Here is a 22,352-nt window from a genome sequence, read left to right on the forward strand (position 1 = left end):
CTTAAGTCAAACAAGATCATTTTCTGTTCTCCTTTCATATTCATAAACTGCATGAATTACACAATGAAAAGACTACATAGCACATTTCATGTCATTTGTTGCCTAGCATATGCCACAAGCAGAGGGAAATTTTTCTCTTCACACCAGGAAATATTGACATGGATACAAATCTAAGTGCCCATTCTGTCCCGTATTATAAATCACTGGTGGTTTGTCTCAGCTGAGAAGAAACCACATCCCAAAACATCCACGTTTCCCACAGAGCAGAGCTCTCCTTGCCTCGCCACTACTCGATGAGCAGAGGAACAGACCCTGTCCTACTCCCAGCCTTCCCCAGCCAGGACCAGTGGCCAGAGAGGACAGCTTGAATGGTAGCTCTCCATGCAGCTCCCCTCCCCTGGAAAGCAGCAGCTCCTCACAGGAGGCCAGAGGCAGAAAGAGGCACCCCAGCACCAAGGGCTTCCTCAGCAACGCAGAGAGAGTAGGGCTGGTGAGGCACAGCCTCACCAAGGCCACCAGAAGGCCCAAAAAGGCAGCACAGACAACTCTTTTTCTGGTAAAATTCCTGATAGCACCATGTACATCCATACCCATTACTTTGCCAGATAGCCCCAGGCCTGAAAGTATCCTCACTATTGCCTGGGTGATGCAGCGCCATAGTCAGGATGGAAAACAACTGCAAATTCAGGCGGGTGATTCCTTGGGGTGCTGGGTTCACAGGCTGCCGAAAAGGATCGCCCATGTCCAGTCACACCAGTGTTCCAGGGCTAACCCTGTAATGGTAAAGTCAAGGGATTTTATATGATCACAAACCATCTGGACATTGGTTTTACCCACCATCTGGGCCCGCTTGTCTAAGGGTAAGCACAAGAGAGTGATGTCCTTCTTGCAAAAGGAGGTAAGCAGTCAAGCCACAGCTAAGGTGGCTTAGGTGTCACAAAAAAATACAGATGGATAAAGATGGGTAAAACAAGACCATCTCCCTGCGTCCCTTCCCTGCACCTCATAGTTCGAGCAAGGCACCAGAGCAGGGTTTGGTGAGCTGCTGGTGCACACAGGTGTGCGGGCACACTAGCACACAGGCTCCGGTGGGGACTAGTTATGTGCTGCTGTCCTACAACCTCTCCTGGACTGATTTACAAACGGATGCCCTTGTGATGCCTGTTCCCTAGACTACCCAAGCCAGCTTTACTCAGCAGTAACTTGTTATCGCCCTTCCTTTATTTGGCCAGATGAAAAATTGGAAACCAGCCTGCACTTTCAATGAAAACCATAAAGAAACAATTATTAAATAACAGAACTTAAACATTTCCAAAACAAGTTAGAAAACAGATCTTTTTATTAGGAACAAAGTCATTGCAGGGAAAAGAGAAAGAAAGAAAAAAAAAACCACTGAAAAAGAACAATAGCTGGGCACAAACACATACAGCTGAAGGAAGAGCACAGGCTGCACAACTTCTCTCCTGACCTCACGATAGCAGAAACCTTTGCCCTGTGGCTGAATGGCACCTTCAGCATGGATGGACAGAAAACCAGCCATGTCCTATCTGCCTCATAAAGACTTCTCGAGTCTCAGATTCTCATCTCAATGGGAAAAAGCCTTCCCAGACTGGGGTTACACCACTGTTGGTGCTAACAGCTGCCAGGGCACCCCAGACCCTCACGGGGCTGGCAGCAGCAAGCCAGCACTAGGGCAACCTGGAGTCAGGATACACCAGCCCAGCAGGACAAGACTGGCCCAGCTCTGTCACCCTCAGCATCCAAAACACTGGCATCTGCTCTGGTGCAGCTCAGAGCACCATTCAGCCTTCGAAGCATGTACTGGAGTCGACTGTCCCCTGCCTGCCCCTGCCGGAAAGTGCAGAAGAGAAGCAAAGCTGACTAAGTTCCTCCATTTCGGTGACGCTGGCCCCTGTTCACCCAGCGTCGCTGCCACTGTGCTGCCTACAGGCAGCTGCCACCCCAAGCCCTCGGCGTCACGTTTCTGTCATTCAACTCACAACCTTTGAGGAATGTTTGTACTGAAAGGAGATAGCGCAGCACCGTGAGGAAAAGAATTATTATCTCCCTCTTACCGTGGAAAATCTGCTTCCTACGGCAGCCTTAAAAAGCAGAGACAGGCTGAAATCACCGCCAAACACAGCACACAAGATCCAAAAATCTTCTAAACAGAGTCACAGGACAAGGAAACAACAAGAGCAACCACCTATGGCTGGGCGTCACCGATGCAGAGCTTTGCCATGTACACAGACACGAAGGCCTTGCAGGTAAGCATGCAGCTCCCCCGCCTGGGAGAGAAGCGTCCAGCTCGGGTTTGATTTTGACGGGGTACGTGCAGACCTCGCTGGGTGGCATTTACAAGGCACACCTCAAATCCATTGCCAAGGCATTCATGGCACAATGTCAGCACAATATAAAACAGGGACAAAATGACAAGGGAAGAGAGGAATGCAATACACATCTCCCCATCCCTTTCGTCCTCGATCTGTACCACCTCTGCTTTTACTCTACCGCGCCTTTCTAGTCCATTAGGCTAGTTTAACACCAACGCACCTCACTTCCGACTACCAAAATGCACTTACACAGTAAATACCTTGCTCTGGCAGTGCATCCTGCAGCCCTCCCTTGTGGCCCGACAGCCCTGCAGCTCCTGGCAGCTTCGCCAGGGACTCAGCTACCTGCTGCCTGGGACCGAGTCCTTGCCCTCGCCTCGTCCTTCTCCCCTGCAGGTCTACCCCAGCTGCTCCACTCGCAAACCTCCCCTGAGCAGAACAGGACGTGCATAGCAGCAAGACTTGCCTAAGAGACTCTAAAAATTGCTACTGTCTGTGCAGATCGCACAGCGCTGAAAAAGCCTACACGCGCAGGCAGATGGCCAGCTTTATCAGCTTGTAGTAGCTACATCATTACACTAAAGGCACTAACGCTTGCACTGATGAACCATCTCAGCATTATAATCAACGTTTCTGCCAAAATTACACACCCAAGCCCGAAGCACCCTTCTGCTGCAAGCAAGCAAGCTAGCGACAGAGCTGTTTTAACTCACTGGCAACCCGAGCAGTTAGGTTCTGGCAAAAGGTAAAACCGGTAGCCCCCTGCCATTACAGGGCAGCAAAAGGCCGGCCAGCCAGCGTCACCTCCCGGGGTCTGCAGGCAGCAGCCCCTACCACCACTCCCGACCCCAGGCAGCAAAGCGGTGAGGGCCAAATCACGAAGGGTCAGGAGCTCAGAGGAGTGATTCAGATCAACACCCGGCACAGCAGATACCTAGCCGAAAACTCCACCGGGCTTTCTTTTTATTTACAGGGCCTGTGAAAGATGCCTTGAAATCTCCTGAGAAGAGACTTTCTCAGGAAATGTCTGGCAGGTCTTTGTTTCTGTCTGGGACCGGCAGGCCACCTCAGTCTGCCTGTTGTGCCTGTCCCTGGCAGGAACCGCCGATGGGCAAAGGCATGGCAAGGCGTGGGGTGGGCAGGGCGCAGAAGGAACCACCCACCTCATTTCAGGCTGTCCTCTAGGGCTCCCCAGTTCAGCTGCAGGTCTATTAACAGGCAAAGCATCAAAGAGCTGCCCAGTTTTGTTTGTTAGTGAACCTGTCAGCTGACGGCAGTGCGGCCTTGAAGCCACACATGTGCTTTTCCTTGTATTTTCTTTGTCCTTTTTTTTTTTTTTTAAAATGAGGTTACCAGGTCTGACACCTCACGTCTTTTCCCTGACAAAATTTTCTGTACCAATTCTTACACACAATGAGACTATGGGATGCAAAGGACAGGTGTCGTAGGCTTCAAGAGAGGGTAGGGAACAGCAAGCATGCCAGATCAGTCATCAGTTGGATCCGGGAAACAGTCCGAGGCATTTTCCTGGCTTTCCACATCAACTATGACCTCTGGGTCTGGCATTTCCTCAGGCTCTATCTCCACTGCTAAGTTTTCTTCCACCAACGGCTGGGGCTCAACACCTTGACCAGTCTGGGCAGCATCTGGAAAAGAAGGGAGAAACGGTTTGTAAGTACCCACTCATAGAAATCCTCCTCACGGTCCACGATGCTGCAGGCTACCTAACCCGCTCAGTCCCCTCTCCCCAGGCGTCTGCAAGCCAAATTTCAATTTTCTTTGTAACCACTCCTTTACTGAGCTGTCCATCGTGGCTTTAGACACTCTGGTGTTGAAGCTCTCTGTGCTCAACTGCCCAAAATATACCAAAATACCAACGCCAAATCTATGCGGTTACATCTGGGTAATTAAAGCTGGCTAACAGCACACATTTAGTATGTTCTCACCTAAATACTTTCCACGCACACCTCTGCTTTTAACTCATTTGTAGAAAATTTAAATATGGGATATTCTGTTAGTCAAACTGACAACGTGTAAATTTTTTATTAAAAAAAAAAAAAGTTCTACACTTTAAGTATATTAATATTAAACAATGACCTGAATGACTTACACCTTTTTCTTTTCTATCTTGCACTACGTTCATGAGTAGCATTTAATATTTTGAAAGCAGAGGAAAGCAGCATCAAAGTTAAGACATAAAGCATAGGTGAGCTGCTGAGAGGCTGCGCATGGTACAGTGAAGGATACCAGAAGTGGAGCCAGCGGTGCTGAGACCAGGCTGTGACCTGTGTAAAGTTGCTCCAGTTCATGATATCTCTGCTAGACCTACTTCAGCTGATGACGGTGCATTACTAGGGAAGGCGTTGCCAGCATTCATGTTTGTGAAACAAAATTGAGGGAAGCATAATGCAAAAAGTGGAGTATTAATATCAAGCCCTCACAGAACAGGAGGTTTCTGAAAGATTTTTATCGCTGCATTCTCTTGACCATACTGTGCTAAAGCTGTGGGGTTTTATTCTCGATTTCTTTGAAGGATTTAAAATGTGAGCATATTCCCACTTTAGCCCCAATTTAAGGAAATACACAAGCCTTTGACTTTGATGGGATTTAGCTGTGTTTACAGCTCAGCATATTGCTGGATGCTGTCCTGAAGACGACTGCTTACAAAAACAATGCCGACTCTTATAAAATGTTATTGATGAGAAGGGAGTGTGTGTGATAAAATTGCAGGAAAACTGCTAAGTTTTGAAGGGTTGCTGTTTTTGAGATGTGTATTTTAGCACAGGAGATACTGGAACAGTCTGCAGTCTGCTGGCAGCACCCTCTGCAGGATGCTTATGAGATGGCTGCCACTACATCTCATGGCTGGGTGAGGGCAAGAGCTCCTCCTGCGCAGAAGCCGAGCGCGAGTAAGGTACTGATAAATGACCTGCTGCAACTTCTGTTGTCTGGACAAGACGCAGCATCTTCCCTGCGCTAGTGAGTCCCAGGCTCCTCTACACAGTCAGCTCCTCCCCCACCAGTCACACACATCCATCTTGTCCTTCACCCTCCCAAATGAGCTATCTGTATGACTTAAAACAAGTCACTGGACCCACCAGGTTTCGGAGGGCAGTCGATTTGGGCGGCTTGAGCCTCCACATGGTCTCCGTTGGGGGGGCTCTTCACACCTTCACTGGAGACCACGGACATGATTAGTCCATCATCCTTCTCCTCCTCTGTAAAAGCAAAACCAGAGACTTGAAGGAGGGAGGTCCCCCACATCCCAGCAGCCTTGGCACAATCGTTACGAGGCCAGACTACCAACACATGCTTGCTTCTCCTCCTCATGCAGCGCTGGCTCCATTCCCGGAGCAGACAGATGTCAAGTACAGCAGGCCACTGCCAACCTGTCAGAGACCATCTTGGCCATGCTGGCAGGATCACAGCTTGAGGTGGCCTCACTGGGCATGGGCAGATTGCACTCAAGGGCTGGTGCTGACAAAGGACTACCATTAGAAGCCTTCAGGTCATTCAGGATCAGACCTGAATGAGGCTCAATTTTTTTGCCCATAGAAAAGGTTTCACTGTGTTTCTCTCTGGCCAGGAGCACACGGTGGCTAGCGTGAGGTGAAAAAAAAAGGAAAAGCAAGGTTTAATTCAAGACTCTGCTGCTTGTAACAGTTGCCTATCAGCAAGCAGCTTTTTGCTCTACCCGGGCAAGGGAGGGCTGGCTGGAAGACAAGTAGCCACCCAGCTGAAACCAGTTTATGTTGAGGCTATTTCAACCCCAGCCTGCACAAACACGCTCCCCTGTGAGACTCATCCCAGGGAGGAAACAGCATTCTCCACTCACCTGAAGGCACAGGGATGAATTTGTGTTTCCTCTTCATGCAGCAACATATGACTGAGGACACAACCACCACCAGGATAACCGCACCGCCTGCGCACCCTGCCAGGATGTAAATGAACCAGGGGTACTGCAGCAGGTCTCCTGCAAGAAGGACATGGCATTTTTAGTTACCAGGGTGGACAAGCTTTTCTCCAAACAGGAGGAACTCTGCAGCCAGATTAGAGCACGTAGTCACTACTGTTGCGTCAGTTTGGATCAGGCGAGCTGACGCTGTGAACTGTGGCACATCGTGATTTATGTCACATCGTTTAATTATGGTATGGAATTTTTTGTTAAAGAGAAGAGGCTTGTGTGACTAAGCTGTGTGCATGTGATTCTGCCTAATCTGACCAGTAACACCTAAAATAATTCCTAAGTTTTAATCAAATTTAACAGGGAAGATGGCAGTTTGGAAGATATCACATTTCAACAAGTTTTATGAAAACTGGCATTTGAGGAAAGGGAGACCTAAGCAGCACCTCGTGGTGAAAGAAAAGCTGCAAAGTCTACCCTCAGAGCTTGTATTAGGCCGCAGAGAATTCACTCAGGACAGGCATGTAACAACTACGCCAACCTCTAAGCAAGTCTGATCAGAGCCTGCAGTTCCTCAGGCACCAGAAACGCCATCCACCCGAGCCAGAGCTGCTGGAAACCGGCATCACTGCTGCTCGGGGAAGGATTTCTCTTTATTCCCCTTCCTAACTGAGATCATGCGAAATGCCTAGCAGGAGGCGAAGGCTGCAGATGGCTGAGCAGAAGGCCACACACAAGTCAGTGCTAATTACTACCTAGTTCAGAGCCCCTTGCTCAGGGTTGCTGTGATGGGTTGGACTTGCAGGTATGTTGCTGCTGAGCAGGGAAGCTGGTAGAGGGCATCACAGACTTGCAGAAGAAAGAGACCCGTCCAGACTTCCTCCCTCACCAAGACAATGTGCTCCAAGCTGGGGCAGCCAGTAGGAAAACTTTTCTTCCCATATGAAAAAAAAACATACAGCTCAACTGTCACTATAATACAAATTCCTTAAAACTCCTCAGGGAAACCTATGCCATCGCTTTTTTAATCATTTGGCTTCTTTTTGGCTAATGCACACGCCCGCACAGGACTGCACTACAGAAACTAACAGGCTCCTTGGGAGCTTGTTTTCGAGACCCCCAAATGCACAAATTGCTGTGTGTCCCCAGAGGCTGGGAAGTGTTTCAAATATTCCAGGACATACTACATTTCATAGTCCACATACTTACCAGAACAGTAAAAACAACTGTAGACAGGTGCTCCTGTGCCTGAAATCACAAATACTCAAAAGTATTTTCGGAGTGCTTGTTCCAGCCTCTTTAGGAACAGTTACCAAGTTCAAGAAATCTATACTCAAACTTTCAGCAAATGAGAAATCATTTCCCAAGTAATTTTATTTCATTTTTGATGATAGCTTAGAGAATATTGTCAAAGGCATAAATATATGTTGGAAAAAAATTTTCCTGAATATTTTTTCCTAAAAATTTGCCATTCGATAAAAAGGTCTTCTCGACAGAAAATATTTTGTTAAAAATCAGTAATAAACGAGTAATAAAAAAGTACTGAATCAATAAAAGCCTTTTATATATGTTGACTTGTTAACTTCTGAATCCTCTCCTTTAGATCCTGCGTGATCAGAGCCCTTTCGTGCCTGGGAAGTTTACAATATTTCTGCCAAATTGTTTTACGCTGACAATTATTCAAAGTTAATTTCACCAACCAACAGGTTGCCTCAATAGGTGCTTTTACACAGATCTTATACCTACAGTGGAAAAACTATATTCAGCCCTTTGCCTGTAACAACCCACAAAAATAATGAATTAGTCTTTAATTAATCTAATTGTACTCGTTTCTCTCTTCGGTTCATTTTACTCTTCCGAACTGCTTTAGTTCACTTTTTACAAATGTGGTTGCATTTGGTGACTAAAAAGTAGAATCGCTGCTACTTTCTTGCTCTCAGAACCTTTCCAAGTATGTGTTCGAGCGCGTGTCCATCCCAGGAGCTATCACTAAACTCCCCTGTGGGCTTTTCAAGAGGAAATGGGGAACCGATATCTCACCCAGGGGACTGGGCAGCCACCCAGAATAAACAATACTAACTGTCAGCACTCCCGTGATTTATCACAGGGCTTGACTGAACAGCTCAGGGACGTTCGCAGCCTCACTCCCCAGTGCCTCAGCCAACTTGGGTTTGACTACACTGAACCACCTCTGACTAATTTAACTGGACAAAATCAACATCACACTGCTCCACAATCACAACTGCCAAACTAGTAGTACAGCTTGGTCAGCGGCACCAACATGATCAGGCAGGAACTGCCCACAGCGTGTTTGTACTGAATGCCAGCACACGACACCGGGTTTAAATCAGTAATTTTGCTTTCACACCAACTGTATGCCAAACATAGAACAGAAGACAGTTTTTGCTGTGGAGCTGGAGAAATTGCCTCAGACAATTTCTAAAACGCTAGGCTCTACTGCACAGTACAATTATTCTAGGAGCAAAGGTGATTAAATTAATTACAGCTAAATTAGTCAAAAACCTTATGGTTAAATTATGCCACTCTGATGTGGTTTTGATGACTATCTTCACTGACAGAGAGGAGAAAAACCTTCACTACCGGAGATGCAGCAAGTGAAATTACACCCAAGGATATCTAATTATTTTTTTAATTATTTTTTTAAAATAAATGTGAGCTTACAACAAGACCAGTGTTTTGCATCATTAAGGTCCATCAGTTTTGATCGGATATGGATTTTCTGTCTCATTAAACTATGGCTTCATTTGAGCAGGCTACTCGGCATTTATGGATAGCTTGCAAATGGATAAAGTCACAGCCTTCTCACAGAACTACACAGCCAAGGAGGGCAGGGAGGGAAAAAGCCCTACATTTCATAAGTAAATGACTTGTGTCTTTACCCCACCTCTGATGGTGTGGGGCTGATGGAAAGACATTTGTATAGACTGGTAAAACCCTGTGCAACCGGCCTAGATAAGGAAAAAAGGAGACAAAGCAAAGCAAAACACCTCAGCTGAGTCCAGCAGCAACAAGGCTGAACTAGTGGAGGAGTTTTTAAGAGCTGTTGCGGAAACTGGAAGGCCAGCTGGGTAATGGATGAATGTCAGAGTAGGAAGCAGACTGTGTTTCTAAACCAGCATAGAGAACCAGTGCACAGGAGGGTGCAAGGTCTCCATCACTGGGAAGTAGGGAAAGAGATCCATTTTTGCTGCAGAGCTGGGTAACAAACTTTGATCCATTCTGTGGCCATAGGCTGTGTCAGTCTGAGAGGCAGGAGGGAGCAGGAAGTCAAGGGGACACTTTCTAAAGGGAGGATGTGGTAAGTCTGGAAAGCAGCTGCCAGAGGACAGAAGAGTTCGGTATTATGCAGACAGCAGCAATTCCTTAGTTTTATGCTGCAAGAGACCAAAAGGGAGATTTTCTGGAGACGCTGTTACTCACCATAGCTGCAAGACAGCACAACAGGCCTGGTCCTCGTGACACTGTTACCGTGGTAAACCTCACAAACAAACTCCCCGGGAACGGTCTTGTCCAGGCGAACCTTCTTCCCACCATCCTTAACACAAGCCTCAGGGGCGCTCAGCGCGGTGCCATTCAGGAGCCACCGAAAGCTGGTGCTCTCATTGCTGCTGACGTCGCAGGACAGCTCTCCAGTCCCATTAGGGAAGCACTGGATACCAATGGCTGGCTCTGGTCACACACAGCACAGGGCAATGGGGACAGGGAGGAAAGAGAGAGGTGAGGAGCGGACTCATCAGTGAACATGAGCATCCCTTACTGGCAGTCTTACTACCACCACACTTACTGGTAGCCAGGGAGCACAAAAGTAAGTAACCAGACTCTTTGGAGCCTGCCCCCAGCCCCGAAATGCTTAGCAGTGCCTGCCCAACCTTGCTAGTGACTCTTGATCCCTATTTTGGGGGTGCCACAAAAATCTCGCATCTCTTCATTTTCCTTATTGAAATTGGGAAAAGCAAAAACTAAAAGCCCCTGATCTGGGAGGATGATGGAAACACCCAAAGCACCTGCCAGCCAGAGGCTTCTTCTGTAATCAGAAGATAAACATAGCTTCAGAGGAGACTCGGCACTCTCCTCCACCAGAGGTTTGTACTTTTGCTGTCAACTCTGCCTCTTTGTCCATTTTAGAGAGGAACGAGTACAAATCATGCCCAACATAGGTATCACCACCGGACACCTGCAGTTAGATAGGATGACCCAGACTAGGACAATTTAAAATGATGTAATGAATCACAGATTTTATTACATTTTCCTGAATTCCTCTCTCTCAGTCTACTACAATGAGCCAACCTATTTCCTGCATTTGCCACTTTGCAAATATAGACTAGGCAGAGAAGTGGTACGGTTTTATGACAGGAAGAGTCACATTGAGAACGTCTATGCAAACATCTATGTAAATAAGCTCAGAAATCACCTTCTTCAACTAGGACATCATCTTCAGCTAAAATTCGCTGCCTCCAGGAATACCTTTGCTGTGAAATTGTTGCCCTGACTTAGGTGTGGCAACAGAACACAGGGAGGACACAAAAGTTCCCAAAGCAAATCCACTGAAATGGAGGTTAAATCCAGGACACTTCTGCAGTCTTTGCCTACTTCCACTCTAAGCCCCTGATCTTGGTGCCAAGGAGTCACATCTTTGACCGACTCTCCGTGGCAGTTCTGCCTGTTCGCACCCGAAAGGTGTAAGCATTCATTTGTCTTCACTGAGACCAGTTTGCTCAGACATTTTCATTACCATTTCATACGCTTCAGTTTCTTTTAGAAGCTTGTGTAAGTGAAAGCCCTGCAAAAGGAATGGTGGAGATGAGGACCAGAGCACTGGTCGCTGGCTGGCTGGCACACTATTCAGCAGGAGGGCAAACCCATTTAAGCCTTCTCCATATTAACCCCAGCAATGAGCTGGATCCTGTACTGAAGCGACTTTGTTTCTGTCTTCTCACCCTGCAAATGGATGAGCAGGCACATGAAGGGGAGCAGCCATTCTGAGGCCATGGGGAGGACAGCAGGGAGACTGGCACGGTAACGGACCTATTGCTGGTGTCCGAACAGACCCAGACGATGCTGACCTCCAAGCTGCTCGGGGGCAGATAAGAATCAGAAAGTCACACCCAGATTCCTTTAGTACCTTTCTTCGGCTGCATGAAGCAGGGGAAAAACCCAGCACATGTCAACCCAGACCTGCACAGAAGTCCAGTTCAGTTTCCAGAGCCAAATCAGGTAGGGTTAACTCCTTAAGGAAGCGTGCCCACAGGCAGCAAAATGCTGTCAGTGAGAGCTTTCATGAGAGCCATCAGGCAGAGTACTCTGCAAATGGACTGAAATCTCCAGCTACATGTCTACATACTGCAGGCTCAACTTTACAAACACTTCATGCTGGTGTCTCTTGCATCAGGGAAAAATAGAGTGTAGCTCGACTGACTGCTTACTTCAAGGAAGGCTCAACAGACAGAAGAGACTGCCAAGACGGATGCAAAAACGATCCCTTAATTTACGCTCACCATTACTGTTCCCTGAGGTACCAGAGACTTACAAAGCTGTTCCAGAGGCACCTATAGCTCCTGCAAGCTCAAGCGTTCTCTCAGGAAGAATTTCAAGGCACCAGCTTCCAGCCAGGCTCACAAGTTCAAAAAGCTGTTTGTTGCTAAGAAGGCCACTTACCAAATACTTCCAGTGTAAAAAATCTGGTGATGTTGTGAAAAACAAACTCATATTTTCCTTCGTCCTCTTTATCCACACTCCTCAGCACTAGGGAGCCATTCTGCAAGTTCAGGCATCTGGCAGAAGTGCCGCACTCAGCCAACAAAGTATCATTTAAGACAGCTGTGAAGCACCTCACATCCCTCCTGGTCATTTTGGAGAGGTTCTGCAGACTTTGAATTCCCACAGAAAAGACTGCTGAGCCGCCGCTGAGCACACCGGTTGAGGTAACAGAGCCTGAAAGGAGAGGCAGAAAGTGTGAGCAGCAAGCTTGCTGTGTCCATCCATCCCCTCTCAGATGCATCCCAGAAAGGAAAATGCCCAGGTGAGACGTTAAGAGGAACAGACCCAGCCCTAGTGACAGGCTGGGGTCACCAGTAATTAAAAATCAGAGGGGTGGGAAGCCTTCTATAGAGGCCAACATTCCCTCTGGTAACATGGGAGTGGTGCACACACCACGCGCAGAGGCTGACAACAGGCTGAGCAGCCGGTCTTCTCTCTCCCCAAATTCAACATGACCATCACTACCACCCCCGCTCAGAGCTGAGAGACTGTTAAAAGGAAGATCCTCAGGGAGTCGATGCCATGGATCTTGTACAGAGGGTGGCAAAAAAACCTGCTGCCTGCACACCTGCTTTTACCCAAAGCGTAAGGTCGCAGTTTTAACTTGAAGCAGTCTCACAGTATCCTTGCACATTATTAAGTTGCTGTACACAAATCAGAGACGGGTAAATGGCAAGGCGACAGCCGCTCAGCACCAACCCAAGGTCACACCGAGCATTAGGAGCAGGACCACGCTGCTCTTAAGCCCCTCCAGCCAGTGTCCTGCGTACAAGGACCTTACATTCTCCGCCGAAATGCTTTTACAGACGCAGTACACTGAGAAAGTACTATATCGTTAGTTATCATTCGTTTACGAAAAAGATAATCTGTCTCACTTTGGTCTGACTGCCTCTTTCATGCATTAGCAGTTACACTATTTGATGTCTCCCCAAGTCTGGTAGAGTCCTTAAAAGATCCTGGGGAAAAATTAAGGTGTCTGTTCATCTAGGCAAATCTATGCCAGCTTCATAAAGAAAAATCCCACTTACCATGAGTAACAGTTATTATCAACAGCAAGCACTGCAGAGTAAAAGGAGAGCTGAAATCCATTTTAAAGAGCTCCTTGCATCGTATGCTGAAAAGGCGATCCGGCTACAGAGCTCGGTGAATATAGCGTTCAGGAAATGATGTCAGAAGCAAGAGTGAAAAAAAAAAAAAAAAAAAAAAAGAAACTCCATAGTGGACAGATTGAATAATGTTTCAAAACAGACTTGCAAGGTTTTGGGTGACTGAACTCGGGCTGAACCAACACGAGCCACAATGTGCTCTGCAAAGTCCCACACCTTGGAGCTAGCTGCAAGTGTGAGAATAGGGCTGAGTGGTGAGGAGAGAGAAAAATATCTTCTGGTCAGCTCATCCCATTTAGGAAGATGCTAACGCCAAGACTGGGCAAAGGCAAAACACTTATTTATTCTTTCACCTCTTTCCAGTTTATCAAAGTACAGCATCCCCAACCAGGAAAGAGGAATCAGTCCAGTCGGACGAAGCACTGCGCATGCAGACCAGCTGCTTTTCCAAAATGCCAACCGCAATCGATCACTCGTGGAGAGTCTCACCAGCAGGAGGTGTGGGAGAAGGCTCTCCCTCTGTACACAAAGGCTATGTCGCCAGCCTGAACTTTGCTGGGCTCTTCTGGTGACCAAATGGTACCTGCCATGCAGGAAAAGGCTCTGTACAGCTGCCCCTTGCATCGCAAAACTGGACTGAATGCAGCCCAAAAGCCACGCCGGCTCTGTTTGGAGTGAAGGTCCCAGAGATGAGTCTGAAAAGCCAGTCTTGAAGAACCACCGTGAACCAGTTATCTACAGCACAGGACGAGATACTCCGTTCGCACTCACTGAGATGGCTTAAAACACGCTGGCATTTTGCATTGAGCGCCGAGGTGGACTACACAAGTAACAGAGCAGAAACCCTCTCTCTCACTGGAGGAAGTAAATCACCGTTGCATTAGAGCCAACAGCTCGACTTTTTTCGATGCTCTTAGCAGATGTGCTGGGCAGTAACTGTGGCAGCAGTTTACGATTTGTCTGGAAATCTTATACTTTTGTGCTGTTTCTCTGGACACAGACATAGACATAGCCCAGTAAGGAAGTTCCACACAGTGGAATTACACGTATACACACATTTCTGAGAAACGGTTAAACCCCTTGTATTGTGGTCTGCACTATTTTTCAAACAATTTGGCTCTGCTTGATAATTCCACATTTCAACCAGTGGCTTAGCCCCTCTGGCTTCTTAGCAATGGCAAGTACATCTCACATCCTGCTTCCAGTTTCCCAAATTTACAAGTTGGTTCAAGGCCACCATAGCACCATCCTGTCTTTATCATACGTGCATAAGACAAGCCAAGTTGATCTAAGATGTGACTGAAATAGCCTCCTCTGAGAAAAGCAGTGGAGTCTTCAGACACTCACAGCAGTGCAGAGGAAGGGGGAGAGAGAAAAGTATTTACAGTAAGAAACACTTTCATTTCCTTCTGTGCTGCTGAAATGACATGAAGAAAATCTCTCTCAAATACCACTGCAAGACTAGGGCTAACCATCTGCCTCGGATGTGCACATTCAACTTCATTTCACCTTCATGCTTGAAGGGCAAGCTGGTACAGCTTAGGGTTGCAGTGCTGCGGTGGAGACATGAGAGCATGTGCAGGGTCCCTTCAAAATATCACCCCAAAATGTTCAGAATCTCAGAAAAAGCACAAAATGCAAAAAGGGTCTGCATACAGCCAAGTCCGGCAGAAGTTCACCTTCTCCTCCAGCCAATGATAGCAGCCTCGCAAACCTCATTTACAGATTTGCAGTAAAATCAAAGAAAAATATGGCCCTTCTACTGTAGCTCTGTTGTTAGAGAAGTGACTCTGCATGACTGTGACATTGCGGTGTCCTGTATTTAGTCTCCCTCTCGGTGACTCCAGGGCAAATGAGTACATTTATGAGTTCAATATTTCTGACTGCAAGTGCCCCATACATCACGCAGTATATGAAGTCCCATTAGGCTTAAAAAAAAAAAAAAAAAAAAAAGAAATCACAGCCAGGATAAAGATGACAGCACATGCACAATCTGTGTGTCATCTATCAGCAGCCTCCTCTTAAGAGCAAACCTTTGAAGTTTCATATATAACGAATTTTTTAGATTAGACACCAGGTTTCTACCATTGACTCATGAATGCTCACAACACCCTTGGTTAGCTAGAGAACTCAGTTCCCCTTTTTATATAAAGACACATAAAGTTTTATGTGATTGTTGCAGACAAAAAACACCTTGTGAGACTTAACAGAAACCACAAGTAGAAGAAGGGGGAGGGGGAACAAGAACTTGTAGAAGTTGTAAGGATGGAAGGTGAACTATCATATTTTTTACTTGGTGAGATGCAAGCTCACAAGGCCATTCTGTCCTTTCAGCCACTGATGGCATCGGAAAAGGAGAAGGGAGATTCATTCCTTACATGACATGAGGCATCGACGGAGCACGGGATATTGGAAGAACTGATTTAGTAAGTAAAGCAGGAAACAAGCGGTGAAGTCTTATGAAGTAAATTTGTACATACCAACTCTGCACATCTTCCTTTAAATAGGCTGCTAAGCGTAAGCAGCGCACCTATTTTTGCTATCATTAACGCACGTCAGCATTAACTGGGGAAATACACAGGCCTCGCTTCACTCAAAGGGAGGCAGCAGAGCTAAATGCCAGAAACTCAATGCGTGGAAACAGAAAATAAACCCCCTGCTCCAGCGATGCAGAGAGCCGGCTCTGCTGGCTGCTGCCGAAGGCTCCCTGCCCCAGCACCACCCCCAGGTTGGAAATGCTGTTGGCTGCCCGCGGTCCGCTCCTCCATCTCCCCACCTCCTGAAATCACCCATTTGCCACAGCTTCCACAGGAAGTTGCAGCCAGGGAATTTCTCCTGACCAGCTCTCACCTGGATGCTGAGTAAGGCAAATCAGGAGGAGAGAAAGAAACTGGAATTTCATTCACATTCCTGCTATCTCTACCTCAGACACAACTTGCAGGTGATCCTCCTTTCAGTTCGATCCATCCAACTTCCACGGGGCTGGTCCCCTGCCCTGAGACAACACCCAGCCCTGTGTGGCACCTCACAGCCACCAACCAGCTGCACAACATGAGGGTTAATCAGAGACCACTGTGAGGGGAGAAGAGAGTGAAGGATATGCATTGCCACACCATTTCTCCAGCTTCCAGCACAAAGAGACCATAAAAAAGGCTGTTCTGAGTCAGATTAAAAGTTCACCTCAGCAATTAGCCTGTCTTCAAACACAGCTGATATCAGAGGCTCAATTAAAGATGCTGTCTCTGTAACTCGGCCATTTAAAGTAACCTACAAATTACAAAAAGCACATTGCAGAAACAGAAAGGCTCTGGACCTAATAACGGACAAGGTACGTGTGGTTTCTCCAGTCTGTTGTACCTCCAGGAAAGGAACAGTCCAACACCTGGAAGAGTCAGAGCCAGCATTTCTGGAGCACCCAGGATGCCTGCACAGGGACTGTCAGCTCTCCAGTGACAGGGCCCATGGGAATGCTCTCTCTTCTTCAGAGCAGCCCTGGATATTTTCCGTTTTCTCTTGCCAGGGGATGGAAGGAACATCCAAGATCCTGCAAACACAGATGAGAACTTCACTGTTTTGGTGGGTTAGTAACAGGGCTGATAAAAGGAAAACCTCTATGGATAACTGCTCTGAGCCACAAAGAAGAACCTAGGAGACCTCCCAGTAGCAGGTCTGGCGCACCTCAGACACCTCTCCTTGAGACACACACCACTGGCCCTCATCTCACATTTCCTGCCGCAGCCTTTGTTTTTCCTCTGGAATACTGAAGCTATCAGGGACCCACCAAACCAGATGCTGCTGTTCTGTCTAGAATGTACCACTCAAGCAACGGCGCATGGCGGGGGGATCCTGAAGGGACAGAGAAGACAAGACTCTGCGTAGTTCCCAGGAGCAAATGGAGCACCTAGTCCACAGGAGCCCTCTGCTCAAAGTAACCCAAGTAGAAAAATTCACAGTAGCACTTTGATTTCATGCACATGATGCCCACCTGTCTCACGCTCTGGAGAGCTGACCTCTTTGCTGCCCTGTAATGCACAGCAAAACAGTGCCATGCCTTCAGAATATGGAAATAACAAGCTGCAGAGAGATCTTCTTCAGCTCCCATTTCTGACAAGTTAAAACCCATGTGCTTGTCATGGATCCCACAATTCATACACAAGCTCGCCCCTCCCAGCCCTCCCTCAGATGCTGACTGAGCTTGATTAGGGTTACAGACAGCTCAGGGTGAATGTCATGCATTTAACTCTAACGCCACTACCACTGAGCAGCTACGGGGCAGGGGGCACCCTGGCAGGTCCACCGCAAAGCAGACACATGGAAGAGGAACCATGCCACACTGCTTCTCAGGGTGCTGGAGCACAGAGCGCTAAGCTCCAGGCACATGGTCTGACAGCAGATATCATCCTGTCTCAACACTTCTGCCACATACTCCCACCCTTCCCACACATCCCGCTTGGGGCACAGGCTCAGGCTATGCCCGCTGAAGGCATCAACTCCATTGCTGTGGGTCTCAGCACCATCTACCACCTGCCATCTCACCTTCGTGCTCCATTATCGCCTCACCACTAGGTGAGACAAACAAGAACAGAAGGATCCCATTTGTCCAGGTCAAGCATACCAATCACATACAGTTTCTCTGACATAGCCCTCCTAGTGTGGCCCACAACGACAAAAGAAAAAGAAGAGTCCATATATGGAATAACTATTAGAAACTACACAATTTATATTTAGCACCACTGCATGCAGGGTGAAATGCTTTGCATTTGCTTTGAAAAAAAACTCCAAATTTATTATTACAGAGCTATTCAGATGTATGGGTTCAATCATGCTGCTATATGAACAGAACTTAACTGAAGGACCATATCAAGGAGAGAAAGCACAGCACCCGTATATGCTTTGGCCAGTTTCTCTAGAGTCAGAAGAAAATCTGTTTCTGTGAGTGGACAACAGTACGAGAAGTCAAGTTAGGACCCAAGCTGCCACAGTTTGTTTTTTTTTTCCATTCATTTCTAATATAAGTTAGAAGACTCAGACAAATTTCACCTGGGCCTTGCTCAGGGGCTGCTACCGTGTAGCTCTGCCACCAGTGCCCCCAGCTCACTGTCCTTGGCCTAGACTGCTCTTGAAAGGACAATCAAAATTGTCTCCAACAGAGATTCTCAGCCCCTGCCAACCAGGACTTCTCTGCGGCCACCCACTCACTCCTGAAAGTGCCAGACTAACTTGTTCATCTTTCCCCGTTTCTTCTTGCTTTGCCTTGCCTCATTTTGGTGAGGGAAAAATCGATATGGCAAAATTCCAACTTGGAAGATGAACTTGGGAAATTTCACTAATGTTGCCATCTTCAAACTAATAAACTTTATTTTAAAAGTCAAAGAGATTTTCATTTTAAAATTTCCTTGCAGGACTCACCTAACAGTTATCATCTTAGCCTTACATCTGCTGTGGTCTGCTGTGGTTATGAAAAGGTTAATGCCAGGCTCATTTAAGAAAATCTTTCAACACACTACAGAATGGGGACAAAAGCCACCAAAACAGCTTTACAACCACAAGATTGCAGGTGGTTATGACAGGGATTCCCCACCCCGTCATACTGCAATACCACAGATAACTTAATGTGACAGTCAAAAGACTTGAAAAAGCAGCAAAAAACGCTCCATGCATTTTGTGGAAGCTTTGCTACCTACCAGACAATGGCAACTGCTGGTACTTGGCGGCAAATTAGAGCGTTCAAGAGCTTCAAGAATCTTCTTCTAAAAAGCACAGACATAGTCTTTGATTAAAAAAAAAAATAAATCCAGCCCATCTAACTTCGTATTGCTTACTAGAAGTGCTTAGCAAACTCAGGCTAAGGTATTTAAAAAAATAGTAGAAAAAATTTAGGGGTCCACAAATTGAAAGAGGCTGAAAAGCAGTGTTGTATAGGATCAAAGCTGGAAACACGGCTTCAGCACACCGACTAGAACTTAAAAGGCAGGCTGAAAAGTCCCTGAGTCATGACGCTCTTTAACGAGGTAGCCCTGGCTGAGGCCAAGACAGGAAATAAATACGACCTTTTCAGACTAGATTAAATTCTTGCATACCCTGAAAATCTGAAGTAAGATTTTCAGAAAGTGCAAACATTTCTCCTGTGTATTGGGCAATGCCAGAAGGTTGACAGGTGTTTCTCCCGCGCTCAGTGGAAGCAGATGTGGCCTCCCAGCCTTATGGCTCCACTCACAGCAGGAAGGGCTGGGTCAGAACTGCGCGGAGGGGAGGGTGGAACAGCGTGATGCCCAGCTCCCTCCTGATGGAGGGGTCCCTGCGCAGGTCCGAACCACGCTGCGACAAAGCAATTCAGCTCCACGGAAATACAACTGAAGTACTGTCAGACCCAAGACTTCTGAAACTGAGGAAAGCCAGAGGGAGACTGACTTTTACATCCTGAAAAATTAAGAATACGTAGGGATTTCTACATTACATTTTCCAGTCCGCTGCAGCAGCACTTCTGATCACTGGCGCATGGACAGTTACCGCAGTGGAGGCACCTACCCCATAAAGTAAATTTGTGACAATGCTGACAATGACCTTAAAGTACTCCCTGGACACTGAGAGGTGCACAGATCAAGCTGATACTCACCCCTGGTTCTTTCCTCTAGAGCCCTTCTTCATAAATATTTCTTTTTATATCCTTGGAGACTGCAACCTGGGTGTATTCACCAGAGGTTTGGAACTGGGGGTCTCTCCGCAAGTAGAAGTCATGAAAAAAAAGGCAACAGACTGGAATAACTAGTTTTTGCAGCCCTGTATGTGTTCAGAATTTGAATATTTCTGACAAACAACACTTCTGCTGGGTCAATCTCAATTTATTCAGCATTCACCTTATGTGCATTAAAGCAACAGGTATAGCATCTGGCCATTGTAGCCTCTGCACAAATCTTTGATATATTTTTAAGGCTTTGATTCATTCTTTCTACTTTCCCTGATGATTGAGGGTGGTACAGAGTATGCAACCGTTGCTCTATTCCTGTTTCTTAGTTGTAGGCCTAGGCATATCTTGGATAGTTTTTGTTCAGTCATCTGCTATCTTCCTGCCCTCTCCTGACAAAAAATATCCTAAATATCCTACCTTTTCTTTACAGAATTTTAATTTGGTCAGGGAGACTTGATGGCCTTTATCAGCCAAAGCAACCAGCATTACTTGTGTCTTCAAAACAATTTTCCCTATTTGTACTTCCTATTAGCACATCATCCACATACTGTATTAATGCAGAGTTATTGGTTAACTCTATGTCCTGTAAATCTGTCACTAGGATTTTCAAAAATAAAGTCAATGAAATTTTGAATAAATTTCAAAAATATTATTATAAAAAACAACATTTTATTTTTTATTCAAAAATAAAAAAAAAAGGTTTCCTCAAGTCAAACCCTTGAGGCGATCTAGTCCACGTTACTGTTTCCCTTCCCAGGTGAAGGCAAAATATACTGAGATTCTGGATGCACCACTATACTGAAGCAAGCTGTGCACAAATCAATTACTGTAAAACATTTTTTGTTAGCTGGTACCATGGTTATAATTGTTGAAGGATCAGAAACTAGTCGATGCAGTTACCCATTTATTTATTGCTCGTTTGTCGTGGACAAATCTATAAACAGTTTTCCATCTGAGCCTAGTTTAGGTTTTTTAACCAGCAAGATAGAAATATTACAGGGAGACTCGCAAAGAATTAAAATCCCTCTTGGCAAAACGTCGTCAGTTATTGGTCTTATATCTTCCTTTGTTTGCTGAGATAATAGGTATTGTTTCACCTGTTTGTCATTTTTTATCTGTACTGGATTAGCTGACTTTAACAATCCTACATCCGCAGAACTCTGGGCCTGTAAAATCCTAGGTACATCCTAGGACTGGTTTCCAGTCCCAAAAGCAGTCAGCCAGCAGGTATCCTGACACAATTCCACAGCTCTTTTTCTTGACAACCAATGGGTATCCAGCAATTTTGCTCCAAGTACTCCAGACTTCCAATAACGAAGTACCTTTCACTACACCTTTTCCTGTTTCCAAATTAAAGTAATTATGTAGAATTACAGAAATTCCAACTTGCCACCACCTCACCTCCTTCTGGTTGGTCTCAGCGCACTCCCTGTGACAGAGAGAAATGCACAAACTCACATGGTCTGCGGATCACACGCTTGCTAAGAGGTGCCACAGTCGATCAGTGGACAAGGGAGATCCCATTCTGGGCTACAAATTCTGTTGCAAAAGTGATGTGGGATGTTTGTCAACCTACAAAAGGTTTCTTTCATGATCATGGGACCTCTCCTCCATAAGAGAAGTAAAGTATCCAAAGATATTTTCAAGGAGTTTGTATAGAAATTGAAACGAAAGGCTAAGCATAATCATCCAATAGCACACAGACACATTTTTGCCCTCTCCCACCACGTTCGGGACCTTTGAAGTATTCTCAGACATCCAATATTGTGCTGCCTCTGCCGCGGTTAACACAGGACCTTCTGAGGTCTAGATGTTCCCCTTTGATTGCCAAACACAAGTTATTGTTTATTATTGTTCTCCTAAAGGCAACCTGCTAATGTTCCTTCTCACGATTGTTATCTGGCACACTAAGCTCAGCAGTTACCCCTTTAATCACAAAAGCCAGCAAAAGCATCTCCCCCTAGCCAGACAGATATAACATCTCTACTCAGGCCAGCAAGCCAGACGACCCACACGTGGTCATAAAGCAAGAAAGAGCCATGCAAGAAGACGGTGTCAACCGTGCACAGCTACAAGCCAAAACCACACTCCTGTAAACAGAAAGACAGAGCCACACTCTCCTTGCCCCAGCCAGCACACCAAAGCCCTAAACCACTTGTGTGGGACAGCAAGCCAGAGTGCTACACCCCTTGCTACGGCCAATAGCCAGAGCGCTACACCACTTGCCAGAGGCAGACAGCCAGATCACAAAAACCACTTGCCCCAGCCGGCTCGCTAGATCCTTAAACTGCTTGCCCCAGCCAGATTGCCAGACCCCTAAAGCGTTTGCCCCTAGAGGCTAGCCAGAGATCTGCAACACCTGCCCCGGACACAGCTAGTAGTGTAGGGCTCTGGCTGACGAGCCAGGGTAAGTGGTTCAGAGCTCTGGCTGACCGACTGCCAAACTGGTAGGGCTCTGGCTGGCATTTCAGGGCAAGTGGCATAGAGCTCCAGCTGGCCAGCTGTGCCAGGTGGTATAGCCCTCTGTCTGGCCAGCCGAGGAG

General features: G+C 46.6%; 1 protein-coding gene across 1 annotated transcript; it reads right to left on the bottom strand.

The window, feature by feature from the left end:
• Positions 1-1,315: 1,315 nt before the first annotated feature.
• On the bottom strand, positions 1,316-13,237 carry LOC134521661 (uncharacterized). The gene is made up of 6 exons (XM_063348361.1): positions 13,044-13,237; positions 11,914-12,189; positions 9,679-9,927; positions 6,169-6,306; positions 5,432-5,551; positions 1,316-3,979 (listed from the first exon to the last, which is right to left on the bottom strand). The coding sequence occupies exons 1-6, from the start codon at positions 13,102-13,104 to the stop codon at positions 3,819-3,821; spliced, it is 1,005 nt and encodes a 334-aa protein (XP_063204431.1). The 5' UTR covers positions 13,105-13,237; the 3' UTR covers positions 1,316-3,818.
• Between the last annotated feature and the right edge of the window lie 9,115 nt (positions 13,238-22,352).

The sequence above is a fragment of the Chroicocephalus ridibundus genome, chromosome 1 (genome assembly GCF_963924245.1).
Source record: "Chroicocephalus ridibundus chromosome 1, bChrRid1.1, whole genome shotgun sequence".
Classification (NCBI taxonomy): domain Eukaryota; kingdom Metazoa; phylum Chordata; class Aves; order Charadriiformes; family Laridae; genus Chroicocephalus; species Chroicocephalus ridibundus.